The sequence below is a fragment of the Thermoascus crustaceus genome (genome assembly GCF_041956765.1).
Source record: "Thermoascus crustaceus strain CBS 181.67 unplaced genomic scaffold VTN00scaffold_2, whole genome shotgun sequence".
In the NCBI taxonomy this organism is placed as follows: Eukaryota; Fungi; Ascomycota; class Eurotiomycetes; order Eurotiales; family Thermoascaceae; genus Thermoascus; species Thermoascus crustaceus.
Window position 1 is genome coordinate 763,354 of NW_027192528.1, and position 23,832 is coordinate 787,185.

The following is a 23,832-nucleotide window of genomic DNA, read 5'->3' on the forward strand; positions in this document are numbered from 1 at the left end:
CTCGTGAGAGATAAATTGACTTTGTTCGACGTGTCTTCAGACGATGAATGGAAAATTTCTGAGCCCGAGACATGGCTTGTGAAGGAAATAGTCGCTAAACTTTCCGAAGAGGATTGCCAGGAACTAGTTGATCAGATTGAAGCCCCAAAATAAGTAGTAGCGGAGGAATCTATCTCACAAAAGAGATTCTTTCGATATTCAACCTAAATTCAAAGGGGAAAATATGTGAAGCACCTGGGTGTTTGGGTGAGTTTTATGTTCACACAGATATGGGTGGTTTCATGGTTGAGGGATTTCCAATTCTCCCGCAATATATTGCCTGAGCCTAACTAACCCCTGCTGAGCATCAAGTCCGGATCTACCAGAACTCTTGCAATTGCGATCTCAGACCGCTTTATCATACCGGCATGTACAGGAAAAATCCGCAGACACTTGCTGCCGTCTTCGCGCAGACTACACTTTCTTGTATGAGACCTCGAACATATGGGCATCAACCTCGCCGTAATTGGAGGCAAAGCAGAAAGATTTATGCATCATTGGCTGCACAGCGACGTCTGGTATATATGTCTAACTTAGAATAAAGCGCATATATGTATGTGATCAGGTCGGATTTATTGCATGTTAGCTATCGTACATAAAAATCAGAAAAGAATCCAGCAAAAAGAGATGCCGTTGTATCTGACGACTAAGACTTCTCTTTCCTGTGAATCGACAACGATTCAAAGGTAAGATATTAAAGTAGACTAAAAGTCCGACTTATTTACTACTGCAGACCAGGTTTCAAAGGCTCAAATCATAGATTGAAGGTTCCGCTACGCAAAGGAAATCCTATCATACATGCGACGAGTCATACACGTCACAATGGAGATGTCTCCAACGACAACAACCGCAACAGCTCAGCTAAACCGAAGCCCGTCGACAACACAATGGTTTCTTTGCGAGCCAGATTCAACTCCAGACTGTCTGGACCAGGATTCGATTCTCACGACGAAGGAACAGGGGACAAAATCGAACCAGAAGAGGAGTAAGAAGTCAGCATAGTCTATCGGTTACAGTGGCTGTGTTGTGATGGATACTTACATGCATAGTACTTACCCTTCTAGATTCTATCACAGTGCATCTAGAATCAGCTCAATTTGTTCTGCATAAACTCTCTTCAAACAGTGCCGGCGTTTCCCCGTTCCTTGCCAGTTTCATGTTTTGTTCCATGTCACCCTTGTTCTGTCCCTTTTCTCCACAACATCATAGATCCATCCGGTATAATATTAACTGAACCTGATACACCATGGCCCTAGTGTCTGTCAGAACCTGGTACCATCCTCATTCATTCTAAACGTAACGTCTGGAAGATTGCAATGATGTACGTGTACGAGGAACAGGGACGTTTTGGCATGCTTGAGTCGCCCTCAAGTCCCACTAGTCTGGTATCACCATAGTGGGCCTCACCACGACGGGGGAGAATCCCCCCAAAGAAAAACCTTCCTAGTGTATACAATTCTGCCACGGAGTGTTTACTAGATCTGGACAGTAGAGACTACCCAGTTAGGCACTGTCGATCGTTGATCTCTTTCTTCATCGGACTGACATTTCGATCCGACACGGTTTCGGTTTCACACCTCTGACTGGACTAACTATCCCCGTTACTGTGTCTCCGACCCGACAGTTTGAGAAAGACGGGTTAGCGGTCGATCATCTCTACATTAGTGCTAATGGGATTCATCTGATCTGGATAGAGGGAACTATATAAGATGGGTGATTGCTCGACTTCTGGGTGAGATTTCTTCACATCGTCATTCTCATTCTCAACGAGTCAGTCAATAAGCGAACAACTTGAATATATTCATTCGTCTATTTACTTCATCCGATTACTTTAATTACTTTTATCGAGTCCCGTTCGATTATTTTCAACATGGCAAAGATCGTCTTCAAACTCTCTGCTCTCGCTATCCTTCTACTGAACCGTGAGTCTTCCTCCAATTTTTCTAATGTACCCTATCTACATTCCGCACGCCACGTCCCAACGCATATACAGGAGATAACTAACACATATCTTCTTCCTTTGATCTAGTATCCAACCTCGTCCTCAGCGCCGCATCACCCGCTTCAGACGCAGCCACCCCAACCGGCGCTCGGGCTGCGGCAGGCGCGAATCCCAGCCTCATCGGCAACGGTGCGGGTAAACAGTTCATCACGGGCGCATGCGCCAGCGATGCTGATTGTGCGTCGGGATGCTGTGGATTCAACTCAGGCCTCTGTGCCGGCCCTGTCGTTGCGCAGGAGCGCGATGGAGGGTGCGGTTTTGGAAACGCCCAACCGAATGATAATGCAGCGGTTGCCTTGAGGGGTGGACAGAAAAGGAGGGGATTCATGGAGAGGAGGGAAGCTATGATATAGAAGGCCATTGATTGGTATTGTGTACTGCGTAGGCCGTGGAAGGGTTTGTTTGGATTGATGATTGACTGGCTGGCTGGTTTGTGCGTTCGCGATGTGGTATATTGAAAGGGTGGCGTATTTATTGTCCGTCATGACCTTTTCATAAAATTGCACCGACGAAACGGATACCAATCGCAGCAAAGAATGAAAGCGAATAGCAATTTCCCCCCTTTCATCGTATAGTCGCTTCAGAGCTCATACCGGTCGAGTCCATTATGAGAATACTCTGGAGGAAACCCCGGTCCTCCCCAGCATTGCGGATGCCCGCGCTCCTCGACTGGAACCATTGGCCAGACGGGGACAAAGCAAACTTCATTGTAGCCGCATTTCTGCCGACATTCCTTCCAGGTCGTCCAGTCGAGATAGTCGATCAGATCCTGGACAGTGGCCACCGCGGTGTGATGGTCTTCTTGATCGAGCACCGTCTGCAAGGTGGAACAAATGGTATGGGAGACATCGTATACCACACGGGCGGCAAGCGTCTCATTTGGTGCGGTGGTAGGAATAAACTGCGTTGCGCACCGGTCTGCTTCCACGGTGGGCTCTCTGAGAGGATAGTCCACGAAGGGAGCAAACAGGAAGTTAATTCTCGAATGCAGATCACTAATGGAAGAGATGTCTCCCGACACGAGATATTTCAGCTCATTCGAGTACCGCTTGACGACCATGTCCACGACCGCCTGCCAATGGAAAGATGGCTCAACCGCATCGTGCTCCATCACCAGATGGTTGAGGTCGTTCCGGATCGGCTGAAGCTCCTCAAAAGAGAAATTTGCCAGGCGGGGTTGCTCGCGATGGCCACCCTGGAACAGATCCAGCTCTTCATACGTGTATGCCGTGATGAAATGATCGTAGTTCACCCTCACGCGGTCTCCCCCGATGCTGTCGAACCGGGCTGCAATGGCCTTGTATGTCAAGAACCAGTCATCTCCTAGCTTTGATACGGATCCGTCACTCTTCTTTCTATCACTCTCTTCTAATTCAACCCCAGTAATCTGGATCAGGTCCAAATCGCGCGCAAAGCCGCAGAGGATGATCTCGAAGCCGGCCTCCATGCGGATGAAGCCGTCAATTCGACCATTCCAGTCGTCTCGGGCAATTTGACAGGCCAGATGAGCGCGAGCGGGGTCTTGATAGAGAGAACAAATCTGGTCTTTGAGAAGAATGCGATCCTGGGAGTCGAGCGTACCAAGGTCTGTCTTTCCTGCGGAAAAGCCATCGATGTAGAGCAGACGGAGGTCTTTGGCTGCGCTATAGGTATGCAGGTATCCCTTCTTCTTGTCTGCAACATTATGCAACACTCTTTGGTCCCTTTCCCTTGATTGTGGTGGCTCCTGGCCAGGCTTCTCCCCTCGAGATATAAGTTTCGCAAAACCCAGCCCTTGCTCTGGCTCAAAAGCGAGCCATTCAGTCCCATTGATGGGCTCCGATTGATCTGTGCCGTGATATAATTTTGTCCCCGCAGGCACCGTGGCCAGGAAGAAAGACATACCATTGGGTTTCCAGGATCCTCCCCATTCTCTCATAGAGGAGTGGATAGCGTTGAAGATGTGGTTTGCATTATGGATGGTTGAGTTAACTCTTCTCTCGACTACTTCAAATGAGCTCGCTGGGGCGAGGATTGTGAGATAGATTAGGAGCTGTAGTGCCAAATGCATCAATATGCATTTCATTAGTATTCACTCTGGACGGACGGAGAGCTCAAACAGTGCACAAATTGTAGAATGACATTGAAAGAAGGAAATCAGCAGGAAGGACAGCGAAATAAATGAGCGACAAATAGCTCCACCTTCCGCTCAAGGTTCCACTATATCAGTAAGCTACAAAACAAATACGAAATACAGACCTTAGTCTATGACCTATCGATTCTGATCAGAGTACGCACGGAATCTGATGACCAGACCATGTGGCAATTCACCACTGAGATCGACAATTAGTATGATTTGGAAGGACCATTGATAGTTGTAGCTAGCTGGAGTGTAACCTAGCGTTGAGTTTAAAGACTCAGAGGAGAGCAGTCAGTGTCCAGATGGGATCATCATGGGCAGTGATCAGCGACTAGGTACAGTACTAGTGTTCCGTCCACGAATGGATCTAGATGCAGATCTATTCAACCAATGTTCGAGCACCACACAACACATTTGTGGGTTATGCAATCACAGAAAGAATAAAAATAGGTAGGTGACGAGTAGAACAAACAAACAAACTCACAAACAGTTCATCTGTGCAAAAAGTAGCTGAATGCCCAATATTACGCCGTTTTAGGTTCTGCAAGGAGCTCAAAATGTCGTCCGATCTGAACCATGTGGAGTCCGAACTCTGCGTGGCTTAGAACTAGGACTTTATTGGGAAGCTCCCAGCCAAAAACCTCACCGCTATGTAGTATACACATCACGTGTGCTCACTAAGTGCGTTAACAGTCTTCGCATCCTGTGCTCTGTCAGTATACATAGACAAGAAACACAAAAAGAGAGAGCTCACCTCTTTGCTGGGGTACACCCAAGGATACACAGGCCACTCTCCAGTCCCTGACATGCAGCTTCGAATAATGCAGCCAGCACACGAGTAGCATCAAACTCTCCAGTTGCACCAACACCCTTTATCACATCATAACTTGGGCGAGAACTGATGCATCAACTGAAGAGATAGGTCAAGATTGTGGAGGGCTCATGAAGGTTGAAAGCAATGACCATCATTTTAGGACAGAGCCATCAAATGTATGATATCTATGATATGTTGATGTCCTTCGATGTGGGGGAAGTCTGTAATAGGTCATCCTGTCCGAGCCCTGATTTTCTCATGATGGAGCAAAGACGGGCATGCGCATACCGTGGGTAGGCCTGGTGTAACCCTCGAAGGATGTTATTTTCATAATATTGAAGGGATCGTTTCAAATATATCTGCTGCTCACATCCTGTACCATGACAGCAATTATTTCAATGCTGTCTCCGACAACTTCAGGGTTCTCAACATGTGCATTCCTGGCTCCGTTGGCTTTCATGAAGGTTATGACTCACTTTTCTGCACTGATCGAGAATATTGCTGGGTATTCCCACTGTCCCAAGTCTTGAAAACAATCCTTGCACTTTTTGCAAAATTGATGTGCAGAAGCTTGGAAGCAATATCTAGATACGCATCAGCTTCACTGTTCTGAAAAGCCTCTGCAAGTAGATGTCTTGCTCGGCGGGAAACAACATAGATCATCTTACCAGCTCCGTACTTCTCCACGTGCTCCAGAACAGTTGCCACATCTCGAAGCAGATAGGTTGTTGCCTCCGTCTGATTGCCAATCGCCATCATGCCCAGCTTCGGGGCTCCATGCCTCTCGAAGTTGATGGCCCAGGAGCCTTTATCTTCCCCACAGATTCCTTCGCTTTGTCAACAGCACTAAATCTTCTCGACTGTATTTGTCCTGACCTTATTCGCCGGAATACTCATCGACATTCAATCCAGCATGTGTAGTGACACACCGCTCGACGCTGACGTCTCTAAACCGTTTGCAGAGCGCCAGAGCATCCGGACGCCTTCATCTGTCCTCTTAGAGAATGCCCCGGTAATTGTGCCGTGGAGATGTCCTGAGTCTTTCGCGGTGTTAGGAGTCCACGATGGCCTTCTGTCGTGTGGAGCTATTATCATTATTGGAACGGGGTTTGAGGTCAAAGGATAAGTTTTTGTACGAAGATCCTGTAGCAGGAAAACAAGTCGATCTTTTTATGAGAAAAGCCTGAGAGAGCAAAGTCACATGGGCTGGAGGAGCCCTCCGATGCCATGGGCCCGTGACTGCGCGCTTTCCTCCCGTTATCCCTCAACACAACCAGATCCCTTTCTGTTCTCATCCTCGTATTCAACCCATTGATCTATGTATTTAATACTACAATCTAGGAACTAAAAAAGAGGAGCTTGCTGTCAGACAAGAATGAGAACAACCAGAGCCCCGAGTTTCTACTACGACGTGTCCTCGTGCGGGTAAGGCATCAACTTGAATTAAGATCTCTAATCAATCCTTCAGACCTAAAACACAGCGCATAAGCCGGCGAGCGGACGTCATATACATACAGCTGGCCTGGATGTGCGGAGGTTGGGAAATGCGTCAACTGTCGGGGAAGATCTTCGTCCGGACTGGTTGAAGGGAAGAGGATCGACGAGTCGCACAGTTAGCATGTTCGCTGCCGTCGCACGACAGAAACAGCTCCAAATAATGCATACAGGAGGGAAGGAAAATCGAACCAGATCTCCTGCAGATGGGAGAGCACATGGCATGGCACAGAGTGATCAGTCGTCGGTAATGACATCCAGTGGTGATGCCGGCGCTGCCATACCCGTCTCTGGCACCGTCGCACGGCTGCTTGTAGGGTGAGAAGAAAGCCGTTCTGCCCTTTGAGGCTTTGAGCGTCCCTCGTGGCCTTCGATCTTTACTGTGTTACGGGCTGCTCGCGGTTCGCATTCTCCGAGGCCTTCCATCTCCACCCGTTCCCGGAGATGGCTGTCCGAGCATGGCTCGCACGGTAACTCGTGAGATGGCGAGGGCGTCTAGTACGGAGTATAGTCCTATAGCAATTCAGGAGTCTGACAGGGCCCACCTTGCCAGTTCAAAACTTCAACAGGACTGGCCTCCATGTGGTGCGGCCTAAGTTATACTCGGATGCACCGAACACCATCCGGTCCGGGAGATCCCTGCTCGGGCTCGTCGCAGACTATAACTTCATAGAACTTCTACGGAGTACTTGAACTGTGCTGACCTCGTCGGGCACGTCCTTGGCTGGGCACATGCAGCTCGCTGCTCGCGGTGCGGAGTTAGACCATCCATGACCTTCGACGGAGCCAAACAAATCGCCAATCGTGAGAGCAGTCCGAGGAGATAGAAGCATGCCCAGCCCTCGGCCGTTTCTTATTATTAAGTGGAATACTCTACGCTGCGTCTTGCTCCGAGGCTAACGGGCATTAAGGCAGTGCTTGGACGGACCAGCCCCCAGCACCGCCTTCTCCGCTTATCAGAGCAGACTCGAACGCCCCCCGACCCGATCGCTGTGGCGCCTGCACCCTCAACGTTTCGCGCGCCTCACTGTCTCGGTCGACAGGTCTATTGTGAGAGAGATGCTGTCTTTTTTTCACAGTCATCTGCTCCCATTGAGTGTTGATTTCTACAGCGAGCGCATCAACCAAGCATCCCTGCGTCGTTGTGAGCTCTGTTGCGTTCCCGGCTGTGATGGAACGATGCGATAGGCCCCTTTCAACACCGCATTCCAACCGCCCAACATAACGGTACCGGACAGCCGCTCAATAGCTGCGATGACCTCGAATCCCAAAGCAGACAGAGCGCAGGAGCGCCAGGCTGAAGCTGCGTCCGCTTCTGCTCCTCGGAAGAGACGGAAGAGAGCCGTTGGAAGCGGCGCTGCTGACGATTGCTTCACTTGCGCGAGTCGTGGGACTAAATGCGATCGACGACGGCCGTATTGTTCTCAGTGTCTGGACCTTGGTAGAGACTGTTCGGGATACAAGACGACATTGACTTGGGGAGTGGGCGTTGCGAGTCGAGGGAAACTACGTGGTTTATCGCTTCCAGTGGTCGGCCTCCCTCAGAAACCTCGCCGGCAGAGCGTGCCTGAAGAGAAGGAGAAAATACAACGGCGTCATAGCGCTCAACTTCCTCCGGCGTCGGGATCAGGGGTATCGAATGTGTCTACAACGGCCTTACCTGCTCTTCAAGCTATCGAAGCTGCATCCGCTCACCATCGCTTGCCTAATTGCATGCCAACATGGCCCGACGTTCATGACAAGAATACGTGGAATCCGGACGCGTCAAACCTGCCCGTGACGTCAGGACCATCCTCTCACCATGTCAATAGTGTTTATAACGGCGTTTACACCTCTTTTCCGCAAGCTACCAGTTCGGGGTCCAGTGGTAGCGCGAGTGCCGCGCTTGTACCTCCCATGGTAACCAGTGCTGATACCGGTACACAGGGCTACCATGCAGGGACTTCCATACCACAGGGTGACTTGGCTCCTCAGCAGTGGTCACATGCACTCAACACTACTTTTCAGTTTGGTGAGGGAAATAAACCGGAATCTTTGGGGTCTTTGGCGGCTTTTACATTCTCTGGGTTGTCCCCATCTTCTTTGCATGGCGAACGCACCGTGGCAGAAGATGAGAATGTGGAAGAGCAACATGCTGGACAAAGTTCAGGTTCCCATAATTCTGATAGTACCAGCTGGTTTCTGGACACGTCGCTTGCGACTTCCTTACCTCAATTTCTCCTTGACCGCTCCGTTGGACGCACGCCACGACACAGGTACCTTATAAGCTACTTTGCAGAAGTTATTGCTCCTGTAATTGTGGCGTTCGATAGTCCTACGAATCCCTTCCGAACTCATATCCTGCGGCTAGCCCAGGAGAGCCCCACGTTACAGGATGCAATCGCTGCTCTGTCTGCCAGCAACATAAGGCAAAGACGAGAGAGCAAGATATTGTCAACAGAGAGGACACTCCCGGCCCGGCGGTCATCGTTGGCACATCGCGCTTTGACCGACGAATCATTTCAAGACCAATACGGTATAAAGATCTCTGAAGATCCTGCCAGGGAGGAGCTTCACTACAAAAGGAGGGCCATCCTGTACTTGAATGCTGAACTTAGGGATCCTAGTCGACAGCTCGCGGATTCCGTGTTGGCTACCCTTCTCATGCTTTGTCTCTTCCACATATGTGACACTGGAGTGGCTAAGTTCCAAACTCAATTTGCCGGCGTCAGGAGATTGCTGGCTATGAGAAACCGTGTTCCCGGGACCGAGTCTGAAGAAATTAAGTGGTGTACCAGGATGTTCACTTGGTTTGATACCATGACAGCAGCTATCAATAACCGTGAGGGCCAACTGCAAGGAGAGTATTTGGACGCCACCGTCGTCTCTGATGAGGAGTGGGCTCTCGAGAATTTGGCCGGCTGTGATGGGCGGTTATTCAAGACCATTGCGCAGCTCGGCCGGCTAAATCTCTTGAGCCAGAACAAGCCTGTAGTGCGGCATTCTTCGACGGACATGTTTGCTGCTATGGCCACCCTTCCTCCATCTATGACCCATTATACCACGCACCCACATATCCCATATCAGGACCTCCTGTCTTCGGCCGTCTGTATTGACGGATCTCTCTTCCCGACTCCCCAGGAAGCAAAAGAAACTGGTGATACCCTCCGTGCCGAATTCTGGAGGGAGTGGTATTCGATACGACAAAGGCTTGAGTCCTGGCGGATTGATCCCTTTCCTGCTGCCTGGAACACTGGAACTCCCTTTTCAGCTTCATCTCCCTCTACGTCAGTACCCCCCGCACATAGCTACATTTCTCCTCCTTCCTCACCGAGTTCACAATGTCTCGTAGCGCCAGACAACCTGGCGGATCTTTCTAACATTTCCGAGTCATTCCGCTATTCTGCTATCTTATACACTGAACGTCTCGCCTATCCGAATCTTCCCTCCAGTCATCCTCGCATCCAGAGTCTTGTACTCACAGCCTTGCATTACATATCTGCCGTCCAGTCGGACGTGTACCTCCTCTGGCCTCTCTTCATCACGGGCTCAGAGTGTGTCCTCGATGACCATCGTGCCGTCATCAGGAAGCGCTGCAAAGATATACAGAAGGACTCCGGTTTCTTCAACAACATATCCTGTCTCGAGCTATTGGAGAAGATATGGGCCCGAAATGGCAACGAGAGCAGCGAAACCAGTGAGCACGAGTCTGACACAGGACTAGGAGCTGCAACGGTCGATGGTCTTGCCGCTGACAGTCTTCCCATGGGCTATGCCACTGGTCCGATGGGGCAGCCCATTTGGGGAAAACCTTCAGTAACACCTGCAAGGACTTGCGTGGATGGCGGCCGGTCTGGTTTTAGATGGCTTAGCGTCATGAGAGATAAAGAACGCGAAGGCGAGTACATTGTCGTCTAGGGATCGTTTCATTTACTCCTGTAATCGTGGTTACTTCCTTGAAGTAAACACCTCTTCCATTGGAATCGGCGGTGCTGTCTTGGTTATGCTGATTTGGGATCAATGGGTTGTTTTTCTTTCTTTTTCGGGATGAATGACAATTTAGGGATATGCCTTCTTGTATGTTTTCCACGTTATATACCAAGGTATATAATAACAAATTTAAGATTTTGCAAAGAGATATATCATTGCTGTTGCGACCCTTTCGGCAAATCATGTCTCGTCATTTCATATTTCGCACTATCTACCTGTGACAGTTACACATCTACATGATACACAGTAGACAGGAGAAAAATCATGCCACAATGATTCAAATGCTCTTCCCTTCTACCTGATTGTTTCGATTTTTCTTGGCTTTTTTGCGTATCACTCCGGGTGCAGCTATATAGATGTCGGAATATAAGCCAGAAGAAAGTCCCCCCCAAGGGTCGTTTCTGTTTCCCTTCTTTCACCTATGAGTTTTATACATAAAATATACAGAAATGTATTACTGCCCAAAGATAAGAACAATCAAAGTACGGCTTACCTACACACACCACCACCACCACCACCACCACCACTACTACAATTACAGCCTCCCCGCTTCTCTCATCGTTGCCTCCCACTCCTCCCTTACCTGTCTAAAGAATGCCTCATGCATCAGCACCCTCACGCCCAACAGCGCATTCGCTTTCCCAGCTCGTATCGCCTCGTCGCGCGCAAAGTTTGTCCCCGCCGCTTCGCGGAAGGGAGGCGTGTGCGGCATGTCGGCGGCGTTGATGCTGAATAACGACTGGATCCCAGGGGTGATGTATGTGCAGTTGCCGAAGTCCGAGCTGGCGGCTTTGTCCTCCTTCCGGAAGGCCTCGTCCAGGGGGAGGAGTTTGTCGGGGGGCATGCCGAGGTGCTCGATCATGTCTTGTTGGTAGTGGGTTGCGAGGACGCGGTTGGTGACGACGTCTTCGTAGAGGGCGTCCCTGCAAGTTGTCAGAAAGGCTGTATAAAGTAGAACCTAGGTAAGGGAACGATAAGAATCCATATATCAGAAAAGGAAAAAGATGAAGCAGACCAAAAAAGCTTCACCGTACACCCCGTCGCAGCCGCAGCACCCTCAAAGATCGGTATAACCCTCTTCCTCAACGCCTCCAGAGCCTTCGTATCCCTCGCCCGGATGGAATACGTCCCAGCCGCATAATCCGGGATGATATTCGGCGCCTTCCCGGCCTCCAGAATGACCGACTGGATTGTCTCCGTCTTCTGAATCTGCTGCCTCAGACACGCCAGCCCGTTATACGCCAGGACGATCGCATCGCAGGCGTTCTGTCCGTTCCAGGGAGCGTACGCCGCGTGCGACGGCTTCCCGTGGAACGTGGCCCGGAACTTCCACGACGCGCGCGAGATCAGGACGGGCGTGGAGTAGTCCTGCGTCGCGTGGGTCATCAGGCACACGTCGCAGTCGCGCCAGGCGCCGTTGTTCGCCATGATGTATTTCCCGCCGCCGGTCTCCTCGGCCGGGGTGCCCATCACCACGACCGTGCCGGGGACGCCGAGCGTCTCGATCGCGTGCGCGGTGCCGATCGCGGAGGCGAGGGATGCAGTCGCGATGAGGTTGTGGCCGCAGGCGTGGCCGATTTCAGGAAGAGCGTCTGTTTTCGATTGATCGAGTGGTATCAAGTTGGTCCCAGTTGGCAGGACGTGATGTTACATATCGACAAGAGCAATTGACGTACCGTATTCCACGTTATAGCAGACGGTCCTGCCACCACCGACGAAAGCAATTCGTGCTTCGAAGGCAGTTTCGAGCCCGCATACTCCTCGTTTGACTGTCCATCCGCGCGATTCCAAGAAGTCCGATAGCAGCTTGCAGGCTTTGACTTCTTTGAACATGACTTCAGGATTATTCCAGAGCTATCATGTAGCAGTCAGATATTGTCATGTCAACGGATTAAAAAAGCAAACAGACCAAGCATTAGGCCGACATACTTCAAGATTAATCCGGCGGAGTTCATCATTCGCAGCGTCTACCGCGTCGTTGACGAGCTTGACCACGTTGGGAGCCAGCTTGACGCTTTCGATCTGAGGTCCCATCTCTGACAACTGAATATATAATACTAAGGCGATTGTCGAAGTTTAGAAATTGTATGCGTTCATATCAGGCCCAAGTAGAGCTTCAGACGTTGTTCGAGTACGCCTAAGTCGTCATCCGCCGAATCGCTCGATTAGGTAACTTTTTGATTTGACCATAACGTCAGTCGACCCGTGTCTAAAGTTCGCCCTCCAACCAAGGTACAATGACAGCTGGGCAAGATCCCGGTTCCGCCACTTACCTACTATCTCTATACCAACCTCCCTGATCGGGTGGCAGAAATCCGGGTAAGAGCAGGAGAATCAGTGAGCAGACCCAAAGATTTTGGAGGAAAAGTAAGTAGATGGGCACAGTGCAGAAGGACCTATCTATTACCTACCTAAGTGTTGTGTAGCAGCCCGTCGGCCACGACCGATGGCTAGAGCTAGAGCTCGATAACACATTCCTCTCTGGATCTAGTCTCTCCCGCAGGGTTGAAGGCCGTCTCCAACGCTCTCATACACATGATTCAAGTCCTTTCCTGGATATTTTTCCGCCTATCTTCTTGTCGAGGATCATTATCTGTGAAAATATTGATATCGATATGCATGCGCATGCGTCACTATTGTGTAATATGCTGCTTAGGTAATTATGTACTGTAGTTAACTACTATTAATGCGCACACGTTGTTGTACTGCACTACGCATCTCACACATTGGTAGCCACCTTAGAGTTAAGACCTGGGTTTTCCGTCGGTATGTATCTGTCCAAGTATGTATGTACCTCAGTACTTGTGTGTACATGTGCGTAGTTCCCTCGAACAGGTGTGGTACGAAGGTGATCAGGATTAACGTCCGATCTTCTCATGGTTTTACAATTTTTCCACAATACATAGCTGCACGCTTGTACATCTCCTATCCTGGATCAGGATCTGTACGTATTCTTTTCCTTCTACTGATATTTTTCAGATAAGTAACGAAATCTGCTCTAGAATTCCTCTTCCCCATATAAATTGGAGAAAAAGTGCTACCTTGCATGCATTATTGCCGGCTTTTTGAGTGTGCATTTCCGTGCATACCTTAGTACAGTGTTTCGAGTAGTTTTGAAATCGATTGTGTCTTGATATCGCCTGTGCAAATATCATCTATCAACTTGGATTGTGGGTTGGGCACTATGAAATGGAGAGATGAGTGCTGGAACCTATACAATCCTACCAGGTGCTGGGTTCAATATCTAGATACCCACCTCCTTATATTGGCAAGGTGATTTCAATTTCGATGTGTGTATCAGCGAATGGCATGTGGCATAGCAAGTGTAGTACTAAGTACCTACCTAGGTAGGTAGGTAGTTTATCCAATTGCCGCTGTGTTCTGATGGATAGATTTGATTGCTGACTTGACATTGCCAGCTGCTTCAGATGTATTACCTGACACGAATGCCACGGAATGATGGACAAATTAAATCCACCTTTACTATTACCAAGGATATGATAGAATGCGTGATGTCATTTCTCTTAGAGATCCATTATTAATTCAAGAACCACACTCTATCAATCTGCCATTGAAGCAAACTCGATCATGAATTTAGATTGTAGGGAACATAGACAAAAGTAGATTCCATTGACATTAAATCTTTAAGATTAGATCTCTTGAAGAAAGCAACGGTTCTATTCACTGTTTCACATAATACTACAGCATCGTTTGAACATACTAATATAGGATCTCTCACTCTATAACGTGACTTTAGCTTTCTGGAAGAGGTTTCTACATGGAATACATTTAATATGTTATCGGTTTCTAACAGACATCGCAACCTGTGTTGCATAAATTCAGAGTCACAGTCATAGAGTGCTGTGAATAGAACTCATATATATACATATTCCCCTGGTTGCAGCCATTGGTACCAGATATAGCATGTATCCTACAAGATCTTACAATATGCAAACGCAGGTCCTGACTGATGTAAAAAAAAAAAGAAAAAAAAACAAACATGGCTGGTCCGGAGCATGAGTTAGCGTCACGAGAATTCCATGAATGCCACAAAGCCATAAGTAATAGGTAAAGATGGACTTGGGCCATTCAAGAAATCAGTACCTGAACAGACAAGATGGGATTATCACATGTCCTTCTATCCTCTCGATAGATGTCTATAGATCATATTCAAGTCTATTTAATCATTATCACACACATCCCCGGTCTCGATTCCTTTCACAACAGAATAGTATATGTACATGTACATGTACATGTACATCAGGTACAGTGCTGCTTCTAATTTGTTTGCTACCTCCTCCCCCTCCTCCTCCTTACCACTTACCTACTTCATCCTACCTGCGCACCTGGACCTGGACATTCCATCCAACACTACCTACCCCACTGAGCTCATACGTCATCATAAAAAAAAAAGAAATCAACACCGATAAATAATATTTCCAATTCCATTAGGTGAGGTACTTTACATACCTCCTGAAACACTGGGTAACTCCACACTCACAGTAGTTAGGTAGACAGTGTCGACCCCAGAGAGCAATACGAGGAAACCTCCTTCCATCCATCCATCTGTCCGGCGGATTCCGCTGCCGTCTGTTGGGTTCGGGTTCGGGTGTCACAGAACTGGGACTGTACTACTTACTGAGGCATGTACAATGGATCCATTCGATTGTTCCGGCCCAGACGTACTTACCTAGGTAACTAGGTAGGTTCCAAGGTTATCGTTATCTAGTACCTAGGTAGGTGGTACATGTACCTAACCTACTGGCTGGGGCTTATTGACTGGCTGACTGGCTGGCTGGGTTGGTTGGGCGGCAAACAAACAAAGAGCGCATAGATGGGACTGGAACTGCGGGGTCTCGTCTCGTCTCGTCTTATCGCTGTACATCGCGTCCGTTTGTTGTGTGCGTAGAGAGGGCACTAGCCTATGTACGTATGTACCTAATGTACCTAGGTAACTCGAAAGATCCATCCGTTTATCCCATCCATCGATCTATCGGAGCGGTATATTTCCGCGAGGTGACGAGCCGCGTCGATATGGGACGAAACGAGATGATCAGGTCAGGCGATGAAATAGATAGATAGATAGGATGAGATAGGATAGGATGCGATGCGACGATGCCATCATAGTGGGGGTACGAAGATGTAACTCCGAGTCCGTAGTCACTTAAAATCCAGGTCAAAAGGCCCGGACGGAGTTAGGCAGTAATTACGTACATTAGTTAGTTATCTAATTCTAGCCCAACTGACCTAATAGATATAGGTAGAAGCTCAATAGTTGTCACTACTGGAGAGGAGTTTGAGTCGGTCAGACGCGCCTGGGAGTAACAGGCAACTGAGTACTTGACTTGACCTCGGTAGTTTTAAGAGGTACCTACTTGCTAATGACGATGAGTGTGTACGAGTCAGTAGGTACCTAGGTACCTAGGTACCTACACTGTACGGGTACAGGGCACTGGGGTAAGGGAGGCCAACCGAGCCATTCTGATGTTCAGCTGGCCTGCCCCTCACCTGAGTCATTCATTCACAGCTTCATCACTCTACCCCTCCTTCATCCGTCCAGAACACCCACTCCAGCCTAGACTAGACTAGACCCTGCAGTGATGCAGTCCAACCCATCTATCCTGATTCGCAGCCAAAATACCTAACTTCCAGACCAGACGTACCTATATCCGAAGACGGCAAGTGGGCTGTGCATCTGTTCCATCAGACCAGCTGTAAGATTTCAAGTCCACGTCCACCACAAGTCGCTTTGCTAGGCAGGCTGGCGGCTAGTTAGGTCCATCTCCGGAGATGCCCGTCATCCATCACCGCTGGGCCTGTTTGACCTGCACGTGCGCTGCCCGATGCATCTTGCCCGGAGCGGAAAGGGAAAGGGAAGGGGAAGGGGGGATGAGATAACCGTGCATGCAGGTTGCTGGATCGACACCAGTCAGCGAGACAGGTTGACCCCGTCCATGCTCAGCCGCCCTTCTGGAACTAGTAACGTGGCATCACTGACGCAATGCGGTAAGCTGATGGAAAACCTGTAGGCCTATGGAATGGACTGACTGACTGCATGGCATCGCGTGAAGCCTCTGGAATCCTGAAGCAGGATGACATCAATAGCGGATCTCTCCTTGGCAAGTCGGAGACTAGAGGCGCGGGGTACACGGTGCAGGGTACTGCTACGGATCGATACTGGAGATGAGACTATGGTGCTTTCGAGAGCAGTCGTTGAAGGAGAAGAATAGTTGTCTAATTTAAAGCTGCTGTAGCTGATACTGTAGCTGGTATAGTTGGTCTGTATGTACTGTTCGTCCATTTCCATCGCATCCAGAAACCCAGATCATCCCATTCCCAGCGCGAGAAAGGTAGCAAGAACGTCAAAAAAAAAAAAAAAAAAAAAAAAAAAACAAACAAGTAGAGCCCAATCCTTGACTGAGGAAGATGAGCACATAAGAACAAAGTGGTATCATAGAAACGAAAGAAAAACAAAAATGAAGGCGCCAGACTCGACAGCTCAACCTTGACAGGCATCGAGGAAATGTAGACTCCCAGAACGAGCAGAGGCGGAGCGGAGCAGGACAAGACACGAGAGCATCCCTCCTATACCGGAACGAGACAGAAACGCCCAAGTCTTGGTAGAAAAACATGGAGGTTCGACACCGTCAGGATAGCGTGTGTGACAGAAGACAAAGAAAACAGACCAAATGATAGTATATTAAAGGGGGAAAATCGAGAACGAAAGAAAAACCGTTAAAAAAAAATAAAATCCAACGGCGCTTAAAATGCAATGCGACCGCGAAGACAAAATGCCGGCCCAGACTCCAACATTCCTTGCGTGTGCCCCTGGTGTATTGGTGTAGCGTGGAAGCAGATCAATCCCGAGTCCAATCGAACTTTTTATTTTTCTTTTTCCTGGTTCGTTGCCCACAATCATGTCCATCACCATTTCCATATTATTAGTATTTTGTGCCGTTCGAGAACTACCTATGCGGCAGACGGCCGTTTGAGGATGTCGTCACAGTTCGCATCAAAGCGCATGCTCCACAGACGTATACTGTGCATCAGCTTCTCCGTGTTTTCCAGCTCGCGATCACGGCCGAATAATGACTCGACAAACTCGCAGCCCGCATTGCGGCCCATCGAGACCACCCTGTTGCCGTCCCGCCTGGCAGCCTTCCACATGAACTGTTCACATGCCTTCAGCAGCTTCTTGAATCGAGTCCAGAGGCGTTTGCCACTCTCGAGGAAATCTTCAACCACCTCTCGTGCCTCTGGGTTGCGGATGCGATCCATGCACTCATCGGCTCTCTTCACATTGCCGGCCAGCTTGATCAGCAGCAACCACAGGTCTCCAGCCACTTCGGCCATGGGCGTCGAGGCGCCATGGTGGAAGACGGTCCAGTCATAGATCCACTTGCCTAGTGAATTGGCGTCGAAGACGCTGCCCAGGAGAATGATAGGTGCCTCCGTGGGATCCCAGTTCTTGATTGAGTAGCCCGGGGGGATCCCTGCACGGACGGCGTCTTCCTCGGTTGCCTTGGGTGGCGTCTTGAAGGCGGCGGACGGCTTGGGCTTCTGCGGCGTGCGCGGCGTCGAGGTCGATGCGCGGCGCGCCCGCGATCGCTTCGGGGAATCGGTTTCATCGTAGATGGGGACCTGGTCGCAACAGACATATTGATCAGTGGGGGACTTGGGTTTGCGTGGAGATGAATATGAAAATCGATGCGGCTGGTCTCGCTGCGGGGCCGGCTCGCGGACGACATATCTCGGCGCATCGTATGCATCGTCGACCACAACGGTGGGCCGTTTCTGCGATCGCGATGGACGGGATTCGTCGTAGCCACGGGCGAACAATCGCTCTTCGCCAGACATCGAGAAGCGCCGCTGTGCGGTCTTGAATTTCATGCCACCGAAACTAGCACTTACATGATCGTGCTGCTTGCGCGGCGGCGTCGCATACTCGGGCATCGAGTCGTATGCGAAGCTCTGCGACGGATGCGCCGAATGCCATCCTCCCGACTCCTTGGCCGCCGTGTAGCTGGCCTTGCGACTATGCCGGTGGGCTGATCCCCGAGGGGAGGCGCGTGGACTGGCGAAGTGAGAGAAGTGGGCGTGATGAGGGTTGGTTGGCGGCGAGGGCACGTATTCCCAAGACCACCCTGGCTGAGGCGGAGTGGTGTGATGATACATTATCGGTAGAATTGCATAAAAAACCGATCGGTGCGACTCAATTCAACGTTGTAAATCTGACTCCTTGTGGGTCCTGGAACTGCGGACTACCCAGACTGACGAAAAAGGAAAGCAAAAAAATGTGAGAAAAAAAAATGAAAACACACAAAACACCCCAGGTATATTATAGTACAGGATATCGTTCCGGATATCGAATAGACGGGAGGAAGACGAGTTGAAAAAGAATATCGGAGGAGGACCGTCACCGCCGCAGGGGATTCAGTCGAGGGCAGAGGGATCGCGACTGAATGTGCAGAGCATGCATTTGAACGTCGACCCGTCGACAGGATTGCGGTGCGGGTTTGGAACCGGAGCGGAACCAAAGGGAAGAGAAGGATGGTTGAGAAGTTGTGCGGAGTAGGATGGGTCTCTGGAGCAGAGTCCAGACGGGAGTTGAGTAGTAGGAGGAGGATAAATTTATCCAGGGAGGCTGGGGGGGGGGGAAGAGCAGAGCCGTGGGAGCGAAGCGGGCGCCAACCAAGTTTTAATAAGGGACGGGCGTGGCGTCTCTTTCTGGGCTTGGGCGCCTGTTCAGGCCCCAAAAGAGAGGGGGCTGCAGCGCCAGAAAAGCGGAGCCTGTCACCCTGCTAAAAGGCCTCTCGTGTCCAGGGTGGAGGTGTCACCCCCGTCTGAAAGCCCGCTATCGGTCTCCTTGTTCCGCTGGGCGTTCGTCGGGGTTTTCCCTCGTCTCCTGAACACTGTGATTAAGTGATTCAGGAGTCAGAGCCTGGTGTAAAAAACTCAAAAGAGGAAGCGCAGCCACGGCGTGTGGGATACCGGTCTCGGTTGCTACATACCTCTGAAAAGCTTTGTCGGGCATCATGCTTGTCCTCTACACGGGAACGGGTGGCTTGCTAGCCCAGGAATCATGTTTCACTCGTCCTGCGCAAGAACGTTTTGTTTGCTGTCTTGGTCCTTGGTTTCCTTCCTCCTCCAACAATATAAGATATCCATCTCTGTCTCATCACCCGGATGACCAGGATGGAGGCAGCCGTTGGATGAGACTACGTTCACCACTCTCCAGTTGAGTTGCCAACGTCTGTTGGCCTAGGTGCTCCCAGGCCAGGCAACAGGACTGCCTTCGCCTTAATTACTCATGAGCGCCCGGTGCCTACGTCCAACAGCCTCGAAGCGCGGTGGCAGATTCAGGAACAGGAACATCTGTATATATTCAACTTTTAACTTCCCGTTCGAGCAGGATTCGCGCTCGTTCTTCAACCACATACAGTACGAGTACCAAGTCTGTCCTTCTCGGAGTCCCATACGGAAAATGACCATGCTCATCATTATTTGATGCAGTGTTTCTAGCAGGAAAATCATTTCGCTAGTTCCTCTCACCGTCCAAGAGCAACCGTCTTCGCATACCTACCGCGTAAAGCGACGGCGAAACGAAGCAAGCATTCCCTTGTCTCGGCCTCAGCCCCAGCCGTCATACACGCAGTGCACGCAAACACAGCCCTACGAAGATCTCTCATTGCATACATCGGAAGCCGCAGCTGACGATAGCAGCGTCTGTTCAACCGGTTATCAGAATATTCTCGACGCCATGAGAGGACAACCTTAGGGCAACCGCGTGTCGCCATGCGTCGGTATTAATAGTAGGACTCGATGCAGCGTCACACCAGCACCCCGGATCGCCACCCTTCCGCGTAGGCCTTTGCAAATTTAATATAACTATAATCGCCCCTAGCAGAAATTAAAGATGGGTTATGTCGAGTTGAGAGTTGAATCACCTTGTTCAGCCCCCGTGATACGTCCCGTCATATGCGCGACGGGATCTAAATGCTCCTGTCTGAGATGCGCTTAACGAAGTACGCTGATGTTCCCGCTCAGCTGACTCTTATGATAACAAATTCCATCAACGGTCGGTCACTCTTCTCGAACGACAACCACAGCCAGCCACTTGTAGAGCATGTTCTGCTCTTCTTTCAAGTTCGTAAGTTCCCGGTTGGCAATTGCAAAGGCAGTGCATTGGCCCGTCCACTTCCCACTGGATCTTGAAACCGGTTTCTGTCGTTTCAGCGCCACCGTTTCCGGTCGACCATCGGCCTCTCGAGGTGCCGTTCTCCAATTCAGAGGAATGGCTGCCGATGAGTAGATTGCTCACTGCACTCACCAACTGGAAGTCCGGATCAAGATAGGTGCTCGCGAAAGGTTTCCGGATGGATACTACTCCCGTCGCACGTTGAGGGTCTGGATTCCATGGACGATGAACGGAACGTTCGCCTAGGTCCCGCTCTGAACCACCGGCTCGCATAAACATATCCACAGCGAACGACATCGCATGTCAGTCGACAGACTAATCTGGTTGTCGTTCGTTTATCTTCCGAGCAGCGAACGGTGTCGTGAGTCTGCATACCGCTTCGAGGCCACTGGGCATCAACCCGCGACCGAGCGACATCACTGGTCGAGAAGCTTCTAGCCGGGCAGACCGCAACTTGGAAGCGCGCCAGTTTAAAGGGGGATCATCGAGCCAAGAGGGCGTAGCTCACAGAAACAGCCCCGAGCAGCTGGATAGGCGTGAAAAATTTTAAGGAACAATGCTGATAATGGATACCTCAGCAGCCCTATGGCCCCTATCTCATCATTTTGCACGGCGGGCTTCAGGTCGAGCGACGATCCGCGATGCTCGTCGGGACACCGCCAGAAGAGCCCACTTGGTACGTATGTATGTACATCCAAGCTGCCTCTCTGAGTATGGCCTCCGAGTATGATGCAGTTGCTTCCGTACAGCAGGAAAACCTTGCCCGGCTGCATTATGAGTCATCGTCGCTTCGCGCATCGGGATACCTCATGATGATGCATAGGATGATATACAGAATAGTGCAAGTAGGCTGAACAGGTACCACATATCGTTTAGTGTAACTAGCCGCAAAACTTCTACTTCATATCGTCCAGGCACCAGATGCTTGAGCTTACGGGCATGGGAAACGATGGGAAGAGCAACTCTGCGGCGCATGCGCTTGCTGCTGGAACCTAACGGTCTTGAAGGATAGGCTTCAAAATCCAACGTCACACATGGCGTCCGAGGCCTTTCCAGCTTCAGCGCTTGCGGGTCGCTGATCAGAGGGTGGAAATCGCAAGCTGCAAGCTTGCAACCCTCAGCCTGTGAGTCTGGAGCGCTTTGTGATTTGATCCTTGATCCTGTCAGCGCTCTGAAGAGATAAGCGATTTGCCGTGCATCGGTGGCGCGCTTTAGCCATGTTGGAGGCTCGTTCAGCATCGAACCAAGTGCCCCGGATAGGAGTCCGCGCCAACAATGGAGTTTTGTAGTGTTTGTTTGTCTTCCTTTCTTCTGGGATACCACTCGATTGGCCTTTTTTTTTTCAACCGTCGTTCGGGAATCAGACGACTGCTCACGCGGCCCACCAGAATGCATCCCCGGTCTCTCTATCCTGTGTAAGGTTTAGATGGAGGCCAGGAAAATTCGAGCCGTCCGCGAACAAGCGGATTGGGCTCGACCCGTCTCTCCGGCCCCTGGTTGGACTTTGTGGAGATTTTTTTTTTTTTTTTTTTTCTAAGACAGGAGATGCAAAATTTTCAGCCCCTTGCTCCAGCGTTCGACAGTTTACGCCGTTTAACTACTAGATCAAGGTTTGGCTGGAGTTAATTTGATTGCCCGTCCTCGCTCTTGGCTTTCCCCGTAGCGTGAGATTATTCGAACGCCAAATTATGCACACATCTAGCTTTTCACATTCAGCCCTGTCCCTGTAGCAGAGAGCGCATGCCTGTACCTCCCCTTCATGTCCCATACTTCCCATTCATTGTGCCGAGAGTCTGTTCGAGGGGATGAGATTGGTCCCACAGCAATTTCAATGCCCCTTGCTGTGTTCCCATGCCGAGAACAGGAACTCCGCCACATGTGCAGGGGTGCATGAATGCCGTCCGCATTTGCCCAGACCCCTTAAAAACTTTTTTTTCCCATTTTATAATAACCTTTCTTTGTGTGTGTGTGTGTGTGTGTGGAAATGGAATTTAGGGCTGATGTTTGCACAGCCCTTAGCCTCTACCCTTGCCCTTGCCCTTACCCTGAGCCCTTATCGCTCTCTATTTTTGGTTTTCCTTTCCCTTGACCCACCTCCATCCATCTACGATCTCAATGTTGTCCAAGCCACTTGTATTTCTTTGTCTGTGTTGTTGCGAAAAAAAAAAGACGCTGCAGCTTATAGACATGATATCACACGTCTATACCCCGCAGACCTCCCCTCCGACCGAGTCGGCAAGGCTCAGCAAGTGGTCATGCGCTTGACGGGCTCTCCCGCAGCGGCTGTGGTCCGTGGTCCGCAACGACGATAATCGTCGCGACTCCTCTGACTCTTTCTCATGAGGCTGCCCCACAGATGGTGGAGCGGCAGCAGACTCGTCGTTTACCCCTCCTTCCGCTGTCCAAGCGCCTGGGCCTGTCACCAGATATGGATTGTCTGTCCCTATATGGAGCATACTATACTGATATCGCCTTAGCCGCAGCGAGCCACGGAACCCCAGGACTGGATCAACCTATTACCTCTTCAAACCAAGAACGAGACTTGCTCTAGACCTGGATCCAGTACAGTGCTTATGCGGCGCCTACAGTACGGTACTCCCGTACATCTTTGACCCAGCGTGGACTGTAGTCTACAAATGAGCGCTCGACACGCCAGCCAGTGATCTGCTTTAAGTGGACTTCTTGCTTTCCTCAAACCAGGCGTTAGGCTGGCTGAGACGTCAGGTCGTCATGCTGCTGCCGCCATTCCTGCGTCTGCGCCCAGTTGCCGCGGGGTATGGTCTCCATACAGTACATGGTACTTTCTCTAGTGTCCTCTCACTGCGGTGCTGGAGCAATTTATCGGTTGCTCTTTGGTTGATTTTCTAGCTCTGGAGACTTCTCGCTCTTCTCTCATCTCTTCTCCGGGAGAGGTTTTCCAACCCCGCTCCCATACAGACACTTGCCTACATGCCGAGACAAACAGACAGAGAAACCATGAATGAATGAAGGTTTATCTTGGGCACCAATTACGCCCATGCTTATCGTCCTTACCTCGTCAGAATCAACCTATGGAAGAACGGGATAGAAGCAGGTGTTTGAGATCAGGAGCAATATCGCATCATATCGTACCATATCATGTCCCCACCCGAAACATTCTCTGTCCGCTTCGTAGCATCCTCGAATGTGCATATCTTCCAGACAAACCCAGAACATTT

General features: G+C 50.2%; 8 protein-coding genes across 8 annotated transcripts; 3 read left to right on the forward strand and 5 right to left on the reverse strand.

Annotated features, from left to right (window-relative positions):
• Positions 1 to 1,909: 1,909 nt before the first annotated feature.
• VTN00DRAFT_3786 (uncharacterized protein) lies at positions 1,910 to 2,394 on the forward strand (the record flags this gene model as incomplete). Its single annotated transcript, XM_069430141.1, has 2 exons — positions 1,910 to 1,961; positions 2,069 to 2,394. 2 exons carry the CDS (start codon positions 1,910 to 1,912, stop codon positions 2,392 to 2,394), a joined length of 378 nt encoding a protein of 125 aa, XP_069289307.1.
• Positions 2,395 to 2,621: 227 nt separating this feature from the next.
• VTN00DRAFT_3787 (uncharacterized protein) lies at positions 2,622 to 6,069 on the reverse strand (the record flags this gene model as incomplete). The annotated part of the gene is made up of 4 exons (XM_069430142.1): positions 2,622 to 4,042; positions 5,451 to 5,558; positions 5,643 to 5,801; positions 5,904 to 6,069. 4 exons carry the CDS (start codon positions 6,067 to 6,069, stop codon positions 2,622 to 2,624), a joined length of 1,854 nt encoding a protein of 617 aa, XP_069289308.1.
• A 1,653-nt stretch (positions 6,070 to 7,722) lies between these two features.
• On the forward strand, positions 7,723 to 10,365 carry VTN00DRAFT_3788 (uncharacterized protein; the record flags this gene model as incomplete). The annotated part of the gene is made up of 1 exon (XM_069430143.1): positions 7,723 to 10,365. The coding sequence occupies one exon, from the start codon at positions 7,723 to 7,725 to the stop codon at positions 10,363 to 10,365; it is 2,643 nt and encodes an 880-aa protein (XP_069289309.1).
• Positions 10,366 to 10,972: 607 nt separating this feature from the next.
• On the reverse strand, positions 10,973 to 12,471 carry VTN00DRAFT_3789 (uncharacterized protein; the record flags this gene model as incomplete). The annotated part of the gene is made up of 4 exons (XM_069430144.1): positions 10,973 to 11,360; positions 11,453 to 12,029; positions 12,114 to 12,291; positions 12,367 to 12,471. 4 exons carry the CDS (start codon positions 12,469 to 12,471, stop codon positions 10,973 to 10,975), a joined length of 1,248 nt encoding a protein of 415 aa, XP_069289310.1.
• A 3,809-nt stretch (positions 12,472 to 16,280) lies between these two features.
• VTN00DRAFT_3790 (uncharacterized protein) lies at positions 16,281 to 16,624 on the forward strand (the record flags this gene model as incomplete). The annotated part of the gene is made up of 2 exons (XM_069430146.1): positions 16,281 to 16,443; positions 16,509 to 16,624. The coding sequence occupies 2 exons, from the start codon at positions 16,281 to 16,283 to the stop codon at positions 16,622 to 16,624; spliced, it is 279 nt and encodes a 92-aa protein (XP_069289311.1).
• A 782-nt stretch (positions 16,625 to 17,406) lies between these two features.
• VTN00DRAFT_3791 (uncharacterized protein) lies at positions 17,407 to 18,612 on the reverse strand (the record flags this gene model as incomplete). The annotated part of the gene is made up of 1 exon (XM_069430147.1): positions 17,407 to 18,612. The coding sequence occupies one exon, from the start codon at positions 18,610 to 18,612 to the stop codon at positions 17,407 to 17,409; it is 1,206 nt and encodes a 401-aa protein (XP_069289312.1).
• A 1,908-nt stretch (positions 18,613 to 20,520) lies between these two features.
• VTN00DRAFT_3792 (uncharacterized protein) lies at positions 20,521 to 20,932 on the reverse strand (the record flags this gene model as incomplete). The annotated part of the gene is made up of 2 exons (XM_069430148.1): positions 20,521 to 20,661; positions 20,768 to 20,932. 2 exons carry the CDS (start codon positions 20,930 to 20,932, stop codon positions 20,521 to 20,523), a joined length of 306 nt encoding a protein of 101 aa, XP_069289313.1.
• A 1,904-nt stretch (positions 20,933 to 22,836) lies between these two features.
• Positions 22,837 to 23,091, reverse strand: VTN00DRAFT_3793 (uncharacterized protein; the record flags this gene model as incomplete). The annotated part of the gene is made up of 1 exon (XM_069430149.1): positions 22,837 to 23,091. One exon carries the CDS (start codon positions 23,089 to 23,091, stop codon positions 22,837 to 22,839), a length of 255 nt encoding a protein of 84 aa, XP_069289314.1.
• Positions 23,092 to 23,832: the final 741 nt, after the last annotated feature.